This window comes from Rhinatrema bivittatum, chromosome 1 (assembly GCF_901001135.1).
Source record: "Rhinatrema bivittatum chromosome 1, aRhiBiv1.1, whole genome shotgun sequence".
Lineage (NCBI taxonomy): Eukaryota > Metazoa > Chordata > Amphibia > Gymnophiona > Rhinatrematidae > Rhinatrema > Rhinatrema bivittatum.
This window is the reverse complement of record NC_042615.1, coordinates 513,838,016-513,850,528: the sequence shown is the minus strand read 5'-3', so window position 1 is coordinate 513,850,528 and position 12,513 is coordinate 513,838,016. Positions and strand designations below refer to the sequence as shown.

Here is a 12,513-nt window from a genome sequence, read left to right as displayed (position 1 = left end):
TAGTCATCTACCTCACCCATCCTTGCCTCCTTACTCTGTATGTATCCCAAGAATGCATGAAAACTATCACTATTACAACAATGGAATATCTCAGTTTAAAAGGACAGAGGCTTCCTGTGATAATGAATTAACTCTTCTTTAAAAGCAGCTCTTGTGATAACAGTTTAATGTAATAAGATTACAAGTTCTTCTACCTATCAGACAGTCTTGTTTCACAATTATATCATAGCCTATAGCAGACAGAACAAGTATATTTTATCCATATAGATGAAAAGATGGAAGAGAGAAACTTTACTATAGTTGTGGAATTCACACTCTCGGGACTCACAGATCGTCCAAATCTCAAGCTCATCCTCTTCCCCATATTTCTAGCTATCTACCTTTTCACCATCCTGGGCAACAGTTTATTGATCACAACAATTAGCATTGACTTCCACCTTCACACTCCTATGTATTTCTTCCTCAGCAATTTATCTTTTTTGGATATATGCTACACTTCTGTCACAGTTCCAAAAATGCTAGAGACCTTCCTGTTTGTTAAGACTACCATTTTCTTCAACAGCTGTGTGACTCAGATGTTTTGCTACGTGGCTTTGGCTGCCACTGAGTGCCTCCTCCTCGCTGTCATGGCCTATGATCGTTATGTTGCTATCTGCTATCCACTGCGCTACCAGCTCATCATGAGCCAGAGAGTTTACATCCTCCTTGCTGTTGGGTCGTGGGTAAGCGGCTTTCTCAACTCTGCCCTCCACACCACCCTGACTTTTCAGCTGTCATTCTGTGGCTCCCTGAAGATTGACCACTACTTCTGTGACATCCCACCACTCCTGAAGTTAGCATGTGTGGACACATCTGTCAAACAGATTGCCATCTTGATGGTTGGGGGTGCTATATCCCTTGGATCTTTTCTACTGACACTCATTTCCTATACTTTCATCATGTCCACCATTGTTAGGATCCGCAGCACCGAAGGGAAGCGTAAAGCCTTCTCTACCTGTGCCTCCCATCTCTTTGCAGTGACTCTCTTCTTTGGGACCATCTTCTTCATGTACTTCAGACCCTCCACTAGTTACACCATGGAACGGGACCGGATTGTGTCTGTCTTCTACACTATTATTATTCCCATGTTGAATCCTGTTATCTACAGCTTCAGAAACAAGGATGTTAAGGGGTCCATGAGAAAGGTCCTGAAGACTTGTCTTGGCCTTACATGAACACACTTAATAGAGAAAGCGAAACACATCCAATCCACAGCCTTAATCCGAAATCTCTGCACTATGTATCAGAAATTCTTGACCTCTAGAAATACTTTATATTTTATTTCCCCACCACTACATATACTTTAAAATTTCTTTGTGTCCATCTTCCAGATGCTTTTTTACAATAAGATTATGTCTGTTTTTCTAAATAATAAAACTTAAGAGAGAACTGGAGTAGGTTCAACGGTGCTAATAGTATTACTGGTGCAGATAGTCTTGTTGGTATTGATGATGGATGTGGTGATACTGGTAGTGGTGGTGTTTGTGGTAGTGTTTATAGTGGTAGATGCACTATATCTAGAGATATGGTGGTGATATGGGTGGGGGAGATTATAATAGTATTAGTAGTGATAATAGTGCTGTAGATAACCTAAAGTTAATCATACTAGTAATAGTGGTACTGAGGTTAGTAGTGGTAATACTGATGATATGATGATTATGGCTTTAGTAGCAAAAATGGTGCTTATGCTGGAGATATTGACCATGATAGATAGTAGTCTAAAGCTATGTATAGTACCAGCACTGATGGAAGTGATAGCAGTGAGTGGTGATGGCAGTGGTGCTTAGAAAAGAGCAAAATGACTAAAAGCTTCATAATGAAGTCAAGGCCTGGTTATTTACCCAGACCTTGGGGTAAATGGCTGGTATTTACTCTGTTGTAAGGGTTATATGGGAGTTTATTGAATTTGCCTTATGAGGAATTAAAAGACATTCTTGTACCCATTAAGAATGGGCAAGCTGGTTTTAAATAGTTTATGTGTTAATAGATTTAGGTTTTATATGTTAGTTTGTTTACAAGTATTGTATTTTGATTATTCTATAAATTGTACTGCATCATAATGGAAGCCGAATGGCAGAGAATCAAATGTGACAAAATAAATAAATGTTAGTAGTTGAATTGCTCGTGATATGGTTGTGATATGTATGGTGCTGATTATGATGATATTAGTAGCAATGATGGTATTGGTGCTGCTGATTTCTCACCATGGCAGTGGTTCTTGTGATGACTTAAAATTGATGGCGCTGAAGGTGGTGCTGCTGACTGTAGTTGTGATGATGTGGATGGAGGTGATGGTGATAGTTTTAGTATTGAGGATGGTGCTGATGTTGATGTTGTTGTCTGTGGTTATATGAGTGCTGCTGCTGGTAACCAACAGATGATAGTAGTGCTGATGGTAGTTGTAATGCTATTGCCAATGATGTGTTGGTGATATGATAGTAATATTATGGTGAGGATGATGCTGGTGTTGCTGGTATTGTCATGGAGGTAGAAAAGGTATAGGGTTGATAATGCTGGAGGAAAAGTCGATAGCTAGAAAGAAATAGCAAATCATTGTATCCCACCCCCTAAGCTTTGCATTTGTCCCTTAATGGTGTAGTATATTAGTTCAAGCTGATATATTGTGATACATAGAACTATAAAAAATGAAAATGTATTGTATTTATTTAAATTTGAATAGCCACCTTTCTCATGTACATCTAAGCAGGGTACAAGAAAGAACAAACATTATAAATGACAAAATCTATAACTGTCCATGCTTAGAGCCAGGTTTACAATTTCTGAGAAAGGCAGAACAAAAAAGAGAGCAAGAAACCTGCAGGTCTCTTTCCTTGCACAAAACTGAAATTATTACTCATCCTTTGCAGAAAGATTTAATTTCCTGCAACTTCTGGAAAAAAACAGAGTCCCCCAGAAAATATCATGCCAGCAAAATCTCCTGAAAAAAAGATGTTGGACTTTAGCTCAATACTTAAATTTAGCATTTTGAGGGCAAAAAGATGCATAAATTTAAAACTGTGCAAGCAAACTAACTTGCAAACTATGGCCACTTTTTTCTTCTACTTTTGCTCAAAATTTCCATCTGGTTCTCAGTTGAATAACCAGGAACTGTTGGAAGATCTGGAACTCCAACAGGAATCTCATGAGGAGGGTAATTTTCAGAAAGACCACAGAGCAGTAAAGTTTGTAAGTACATTGTAAATGCTGCCTTTACCAAGTATTTTCAAAATGAACTCATGCATGTAAGTTTGCTGTGAATATATGTAAGTAATGTATGTATGCACATACATTGACACATAAAGTTCCTCCTCCTCTTCAGAGGGGTGTGACTTGTGCTCATACATTTACATGCATGCTTTTTAAAATCAGAAAGTATGTGTTTGAGTGCCAACTGTGCCCCAACAATGCCCTCTGCCTCTCCTCAGTTCACATAAAAGTATGCTCCCAACCAGGTTACATGCACACTTTCACAAGCACTGAGCCCAAGAATAATTTAAGCATTTAAATGCATAACATCAAGGTTTTTTCACATAAATGGCTTCGAACATACAGCCCATAAAGTGGAGCTCTAACAGGTCAACTCACCTAATTTGAGGTCAATAAGGAGACCGTGGCAAATAAGATTCAAACCTTGGGTTGAGACTGTGCATGTGGCCACACAGCGGTAAAATTGGTGATAAAGGATAATATAATAAGGCATTTGGAGCCAGGCCAGCTCCAACTGGTGGACTGCCTTATCAGCCTCATTACTATATGTATGACTCTCATTATGCCTTTTCTTATATGCAAAGTTGTTTAGATAATATCAGCACAAAGGACAAGAAGCCAAAAATGTCTGCCCACACTTCTGTCTTTACTTTGCTTTATTTGCTTATTGTCTTCACCACTTATTCAGTCCAGCTCCATGGGATGAAAACCTTAGAACTTACATGCACTATAAAAAATGGGTATTGCTGGGCACACATAATCATTAGTAGTTGTAGAAGGTAAAAATGTTATGTATTGCATTCTTTACTGGCAAACATGTATGCAAACCCCCATGTCAGCAATCACTGTCTTTAAGAGCTGTCCTGGCAATAAAAGAGTAGCACACCCAACTCAAATGGTTGAGTACAAATTTAACTTGTTGATTTATTTTAAAAACATTTTATTCCACCCATAACAGAGAATTGTGCTGAGTGGGTTACAATAAAACATTCATAATAAAAATGCAAACAAAAAAAATGTTTTTTGAAGAAACCCATGCCACTTTCCCAGTGCCAGAGGAGTTTGACAGCTCAGATGCATTTAAATCAGGACCAAGTATTACTGAAAAATTAAATAGCGAATGCAAAATACTCATCTAAACAACTCATTCACACTTATAACACAAAGCACTTCTATCACATTATGATTTGAATTACAATATACCTTCCTACCCCGCTCACATCCAGAATGTAGCAACTACAGAATAGCATCCATTACACTCTCCACTACCAATCGATACCAAATTACAATTTAATGTATATTTACACTGTTATTTATGACTTATTATCTCAGTTATAATTGTTATTTGTTATCAATATCATTAATGTTATCTCTGTAAAAGTTGTTAGAATTGTAAACCGGAGTGAAGGCTTGTACCAAACTTCGGTATAGAAAACTCACAAATAAATAAATAAATAAATAAATAAATAAATATTTTCCCTGCATGTAATGTCATGGAGTGCCTTATACAGACAAGCTCCTGAAAACAAAACACATTCACAGTAAGGCAACTACTACTTATTAGGGATGTGCAAAAGAAAAAAATGTGTTTCGGTTCGTTTTTTTGTTTCATTGCGACCCCAATTCGTTTCATTAGTTTCATAGCAAAAACAAACAATTTGTTTATTAGTTTCATTGACTTTTCGTTTGCCATTTAACGTCAATGGGGAAAGTATTTGCAGCCTATTTTTGGCTGCAGAATTGGGGGTTTCTTATCAATTCGGATGAAACTTCTGGGGAGCAATCATCAGAACAGGAAAAGAGCTCCAAGGTACTTAGACTGTGGCAAAGTGGCATGAATAGCCTAAGGCACCGTAAAGGGGCAAAGGGGTACCAGGAGTGGCAAGAGTGCTTTAACAGAGGTGCAAAGCAGCAACAAGAGTGTCAAAAACACACCACATCTTCAAAGGAGAGCACCAATAACAGTTGCATGAACCCTCAAAGGCAGCATGAGCGGCAAAGTGGCAAGACAAGTGGCATCAACATCCTACAGCATAATGAAAGGGGAACATAGCAAGCAGAAAAGGTATCAGAAAAAAACCCAAGGCACTGATAAAGGGACAAAGCAGCAGAAAGACTAGCACCAACACACTGAGGAACCATGATAGTGACAAGAATACCACAAGGAGTAGAGTCGTCTGATGTCTGGTGTATGGTAGCAAGGCAGAGTGACAGAAAGTTGATAGGGGCAAGACAGGCAGGCACAATGGAGGTATAGTCATGTTCCTCTGGTGTTGATGGGGCAAGATAGGCAGGCACAGTGGAGGTATAGTCAGGTTCCTCTGGTGTTGATGGGGCAAGACAGGCAGGCACAGTGGAGGTATAGTCAGGTCCCTCTGGTGTTGATAGGGCAAGACAGGCAGGCACAGTGGAGGTATAGTCAGGTTCCTCTGGTGTTGATAGGGGCAAGACAGGCAGGCACAGTGGAGGTAGACAGGCCCCTCTGGTGTTGATAGGTGCAAGACAGGCTGGCAGAGTGGAGGTAGTCAGGTTGCTGTGGTATTGATAGGTACAAGACAGGATTACAGAGTGGAGGTAGTCTAGTCCCTGTGGTGTTGATAGAGGCAAGACAGGCTGGCAGAGTGGAAGTAGTCAGGTCCCTGTGGTGTTGATAGGGGCAAGACATGCTGGCAGAATGGAGGTAGTCAGGTCGCTGTGGTGTTGATAGGGGCAAGATAGGCTGGAAGAGTGGAGCTAGTCAGGTCCTTGTGGTTTTGATAGGGGAAAGACAGGCTGGCAGATTGGAGGTAGTCAGTTCGCTGTGGTGTTGATAGGTGCAAGAAAGGATGGCAAAGCGAAGGTAGTCAGGTCCCTGTGGTGTTGATAGGGGCAAGACAGGATGTGAGAGTGGAGGTAGTCAGGTCTCTGTGGTGTTGATAGTTTCTGTTATGTTTGAGTGGTGTTTGGGTGGATCCTTGGGTACTGTGGCAGATGACCATTCCCACGGGGAGGAGCCCCGTGGGGAGCCACAGTACTAGATTAGACTCAGAACTCACAAACACAGTTAGTTCTTTATTATACAGCTTGAAGAGTACCACCAGAGGTGGCAGTAGTGAAGTAGTTTGGTAGTTGCAGTCTCAGGGACCTTGGCAGAGGGAGCCCTTCTCAACCTGTTGGTCTCCAAGGCAGGTTTCCCAGCAAGGTAGTACTGTGGATGAGATAGACTGAGAGTTAGAGTACTCACTAGGTGTTTGATGTAAGTATGAGATTCCACCAGGTTGTAGAAGAAGGTACAGGCACCAAGGCAGGGAGAGCAGGCCCTCGAGGACCAAGTACCTGTTCCCTGTAAGGCACCTGAAATAAAGCAGAGGGTCCTCGAGAAGTGAGTACCCAAGTTAGCAGTTACCTCGTAGGGCAAGGAGAGAACTTCCAGCGGCAGCATGGAAGCAGCAGAGTAGCATAGACAGGAACGGATTCGAGTCCTTGCTAACTCAACGAACTAGCAAATTAGAATAGGTTATATACCCGGATGGCGTGACATCAGCAAGGGGGAATGCCCCCGAGGTTTGCGGCAAGGTTGGAACAAAGATATGGGTGGCACGCGCACACCCTAGTAGGTACCTGGGAGGAGCATGGCGGGAGGCTGCACCATAGCCGTTCCGGGGACGCTGGAGAGGTTGGCTTGTAGGCGCGACGGAAGCCATCTTTCCTAGGTAAGCGGGAGGAGCCATGAATAAGTTGAGGCAAACAGGGCGAAGCCGTCTAGCATCGACGGACAAAACAGTACCCTCCTTCAAAGGGCGTCCACGCTGTTTCCTACCAGGACTTGGTTTCTGAGGATGCAATCTATGGAAATCTTGTAGTATCTCTTTATCCAGTATATTGGCCAAAGGAGTCCAAGAATTTTCTTCAGGTTTATAGCCTTCCCATGATAAGAGGTATTCCCATACTCTGCCTCTTTTTCTCACATCAAGAATAGCATCTACTTTGTATTTGATGTCTTCTTCTGCATCTATAGGTATAGCTTCAGGTGTCTTGTTGGAGAACTCACTAAGTATTAATGGCTTCAAAAGTGAGATGTGGAACGCATTGTGGATCTTCAATGTAGGTGGTAGCTTCAGACTAAAGGTGAGATTGCCTAGTCGTCAGAGAATGGGAAATGGTCCAACGAAGCAAGGAGCGAAGAGAGCTGAAGGAAGTTTAAGTCTCAGTGGATAGCCAGACTTTGTCACCCGGCTGGAAATCTGGAGCCTTGCAGTGGTGAGCATCGTATCCTTTTTTTGCTCAAAGTCCTGCTTTAAGAAGCATCTCTTTTGTCTGAGTCCAGAGTTGTTGAATATCTTTGGCAGTAGATTGAGCTGCCGGGGACGACGCTGATAATGGAAGTGGTGGCAGTGGTAGTCGTCTGTAAACCACTTCAAATGGTGTTGATCCAGTGGATATTGCTGGATGAGAATTAATGGCAAATTCAGCCCAGGGCAACAGTTCACTCCAATCATTCTGGTGAGTGTTCACGTAGGCACAAATGAACTGCTTGAGTGTCCTGTTCATTCTCTCTGTTTGCCCGTTAGGTTATGGATGGTATGCTGAGGTAAAGTCGAGAGAAATATCAAACTTCTTGCATAGTGCCTTCCAAAACTTAGCTGTGAATTGGGCTCCTCGATTGGAGACTATGTGCTTAGGCATGCCGTGTAGGCGGAAGATGTGCATGATGAAGAGCTTGGCGAGCTCCATGGTGGTGGGTAAGCCAGGGAGAGCCACAAAGTGAGCCATCTTTGAGAACCAATCCAAAGTTACCCAAATCATTGTTTCCTCCTGAAAGTGGTAAGTCTACCACGAAGTCTGTGGCAATGTGTGTCCACGGTTCTTCTGGTACTGACAAGGGTTGAAGAAGGCCCCAAGGACAACTGGGTGGCATCTTCTGTCTGGCACAATTTGCACAGGAAGCAACATAGGAGAATGTGTCTTCCTTCATGGTGGGCCACCAATAAATGTTTTGTAGCTTAGACAGAGTTCTGTGATGGCCAGGGTTTCCTTCCAGTTTAGAGTCATGGTTTTTCCTGCAGGTACTGAGTGAGTAGCTGCCAAAATAATCCTTTCTGGTCAATGATGTGTTGCAGTTCCTCTGGAATGTCCTCAGAGAGGAATGAGTGAGACAGAGCATCTGCTCTGATATTCTTATCTCCAGGGCGGTATTTTAGCACAAAGTTGAATCTGTTAAAAAACAGAGACCATCTCGCTTGTCTATGATTTAGGCGCTGTGAGTGGCAGAGGTACTCCAGATTCTTATGGTCTGTAAAGACAGTGACTTGATGTTGCGCTCCTTTGAACCAAGGGCGCCATTCTTCGAATGCCATCTTTATAGCCAGGAGGCTCTTTATCTCCTATTCCGTAATTTTTCTCTGCTGGAGAGAACCGATGGGAGAAGAATAAGCATGGTTCTGGAACCTTTAAATCACCAGCCTGACTTAATGTGGCCCCTATGCCAACATCTGAAGCATCGACCTCAACGATGAAGGGTTTGCAGGGATCTGGGTATCAGAGACATGGCTTGCTCAAAAAGGCATTTTTTAATTTCTGGAATTCAGCTATTGCCTCCGGAGACCAATTTGCAACATTGGCACATTTCTTCATCATAGCTGTAAGCGGAACTGTAAGTAAGGAGTAGTTCTTGATGAAAGTCCTGTAATAGTTGGTGAAACCTAAGAAACATCTGAGTCCACTAGGGCAAGAGTCTGGTACTCTAAGAGTCCGCAGATCAAAAATACAGGAAAAAGGTGCGGAGGAGAAGGAGCAGTAAGACCTAAGAAGAGTCCTCCCGTAGGACTTAGGTCTGCCAATTTCCCGGACATATAGGACATGTTTGAACAGCATGGCCAGCTTGTCCACAGTACATGCACAGCCCCAATTTCCTCCATGTTCTTCTCTCTTTGGATGTCAGATGGCTGCGGCCTAATTACATAGGTGGTTCTTCGCCAGCAACTGGGACCAAAGGAACAGGCCTGGGTATGGACTTAACTCGTGCTTCACCCTGAAAGGGTCTTCTGGGAGTCTTGGTCTCTTGAACCTTGTCACGAAGTCGGCGATCAATCCTTGTTGCCAACTTCACTAGTTCAGCCAAGATCTCAGGCATCTCACGAGCGGCGAGCTTGTCCTTCAGATTAGTCCTTCAAAGAAGAGGGTCTTCAGGCATTTCGGGTCCCAGAATAATTCAGACGCCAATGTCTTGAATTCAATAGCGAAGTCAGCTAATGGTTTATTACCTTGCTTCAGGTGAACCAAAGAAGATCCTGCAGTGGTATACCGGGCAGGTCATCGAAAACTGATTTAAACAGTTTGAGGAATCCTTCCAGGTCATGAAGGATCAGATCCTCATGCTCCCACAGTGAAGAGGCCCAAGACAAAGCTCGTCCTTCTAGATACGACAAGATATAGGTGGTCTTGGCATAAGCTATGGGAAAATGGCTGGGTTTCAGGGAAAAGTACATGCAGCACTGGTTAATGAAACCCCTGCATCTCCAAACTTCCCCCGAGAAGCGGGTAGGAGCGGATAGAAGTACAATAGTCTTGACCGTCACCTCAGATGGTGTAGCTTCGTTACCTGTGGTGGTAGGTGAGTTCATCTGCGTGTGCAGTACGTTGAATGCAGCGGTCAACCCCTCCAATGCATTCTGCTGTTCGGAAATTCGCTGGGCTAGGCCTGGAATGGCCTGCAATGCGGTGAACTGAGCCGGATCCATGGAGTTAGCAATCTGTTATGGTTGAGTGGTGTTTGGGTGGATCCTTGGGTACTGAGGAGCCCCGTGAGGAGCCACAGTACTAGGCTAGACTCAGAACTCACAAACACAGTTAGTTCTTTATTATACAGCTTGAAGAGTACCACCAGAGGTGGCAGTAGTGAGGCAGTTTGGTAGTTACAGTCTCAGGGACCTCGGCAGAGGGAGCCCTTCTCACCTTGTTGGTCTCTGCAGAGGGTTTCCCTGACTGAGAGTTAGAGAGTTAGAGTACTCACTAGGTGTTTGCTGTAAGTATGCGATTCCACTAGGTTTTAGAAGAAGGTACAGGCACCGAGGCATGGAGAGCAGGCCCTCGAGGAGCGAGTACCTTTTCCCTGTAAGGTACCTGAAATGAAGCAGAGGACCCCTGAGGAGCAGGTACCCAGATTAGCAGTTACCCTGTAGGGCAAGGAGAGAGCTTCCAGCAGCAGCACGGAAGCGGCAGAGTAGCATAGACAGGAACGGATTCGAGTCCTTGCTAACTCAACGAACTAGCAAATTAGAATAGGTTATATATCCGGATGGCGTGACGTCAGCAAGGGGGAACGCCCCCGAGGTTCGCACCAAGGTTGGAATAAAGACATGGGTGGCACGCGCGCGCACCCTAGTAGGTACCTGGGAGGAGCATGGCGGGAGGCTGCACCATAGCCGTTCTGGGGACGCCAGAGAGGTCAGCTTGTAGACGCGCCGGTAGCCATCTTTCCTAGGTAAGCGGGAGGAGCAGTGAATAAGGTGAGGCAAACGGGGCGAAGCCGTCTAGCACCAACGGACGCAACAGGTGCAAGACAGGATGGCAGAGCAGAGGTAGTCTAGTCCCTGTGGTGTTGATAGGGGCAAGACAGGCTGGCAGAGTGGATGTAGTCATGTCCCTATGGGGTTGATAGGGGCAAGGCAGGCTGGCAGAGTGGATGTATTCATGTCCCTATGGTATTGATAGGTGCAAGACAGGCTGGCAGAGTGGAGGTAGTCAAGTCCCTGTGGTATTGATAGGGGCAAACAAAACAGGAGGGTAGGCTATCTAAAAAAGCCGTGAGCGCAACAAAATGGGTTAGACGCCAAGGAATGTCCGTTTAGAACCTTTATTTATGGGGACGTGTTCATCCAATGTTTAGCCTGACTCAGGCCGAGTTTCGCCCCCTCAGTGGGGCTGGCTCAGGGGCTACAATACATAAATACCAAATATAACTTGACAATACAGGACATACATAATTAAATTATAAAATCATAAACATATATAAAATGGTAACATATAAAATGGAAAAATGTGACATTAATCAGCATATAATGAAACAGAAAAAAGGAAGAGGGTAGCATAGGTGTGTATAAGAACAAAAATGTATGATTTTACCTGTGTGTAATATATCTTGAATATGTATGAGTGTGGCTCATAACATGAATATTCTCTGAATGTCTGTAAAGTGTGCAAACAAAATATAATAATAATAAATAAACAGTATCAAACCTAAAAAATAGAGCACCTGACCAATGCCTATAGTGAGAACAAAGTCGGGAGATTAACTGCATAAATGACTTATGCACCAGACTATTTTTTTAATCAAAGAGCAGCAATTCGAAACCAGTTCATGGAGTACAAAAATCAAAGTGAACCTATACTTCAGTAAGGAAGTAGTGTGGGAGCTCAAAGTGAAATAAAACAAAATATGAACCATATTGTGCCCGCAATGAACTTCTTAAAAATAAACATACAAATTATGTTAAAAACCATGACCACTCATTAAACGTAAGTACCAATCGTTTTTTTTAAAAGGCAATCGTTTTTTCAAGAAGATTACTTTTAAGTCTCCCAGCAATACCGACTTAAAAACTGAGCACAAGTGCAGGTCTTTAAATTCAACACTTCAAAAACTGTATCACTTAAAACTCACTTTTAGGTGCGTCCAACCAGCATATCCATCTCCTTTCTAAACGCAAAAGTGAATCTAAAATATGGCGAGGGCTTTAAATCGCTGCAAACCACACCAAAACCGGTGTCAATCAAAAAAATGGGCGTGACCAAAAAATACCCGTATGTGACACTCAGTCTGTGGCCTCCCGAATGCAAAAGTAAAAATATATAGGAAATGATTGTATATAGGTATAAAATAATAACAATAAATGAATATGATTATTCAAAAAATGTGATCAGGTTGGCAGAGTGGAGGTAGTCAGGTCGCTGTGGTGTTGATAGGTGCAAGACAGGTTGGTTTTGATAGGGGCAAGACCAGGAGGCAAGACAAGACGAGGCTCAGCCCGCAGATGGTGTTGGGCCAGTAGTGGTCACCAGCGCGCCTGGACCAGGTCTTCTTAGAGTCGGGTTATTTGGGAATGCAGCCAAAAGTGGGTGGTAAACTCCATCTAAGGCTAAATACCGGCACGAGACCGATAGTCAACAAGTACCATAAGGGAAAGTTGAAAACAACTTTGAAGACAGAGTTCAAGAGGGCATGAAACCGCTAAGAGTTTGGTCTGACCGGGGCAGTGGATCCCTCTTGGGCAGTGAATGCCTTGCACA

At 43.3% G+C, this 12,513-nt stretch overlaps 1 protein-coding gene across 1 annotated transcript; it reads left to right on the top strand.

The window, feature by feature from the left end:
* Positions 1-275: 275 nt before the first annotated feature.
* LOC115081294 (olfactory receptor 1044-like) lies at positions 276-10,809 on the top strand. Its single transcript, XM_029585790.1, has 2 exons — positions 276-1,184; positions 10,780-10,809. The coding sequence occupies exons 1-2, from the start codon at positions 276-278 to the stop codon at positions 10,807-10,809; spliced, it is 939 nt and encodes a 312-aa protein (XP_029441650.1).
* Positions 10,810-12,513: the final 1,704 nt, after the last annotated feature.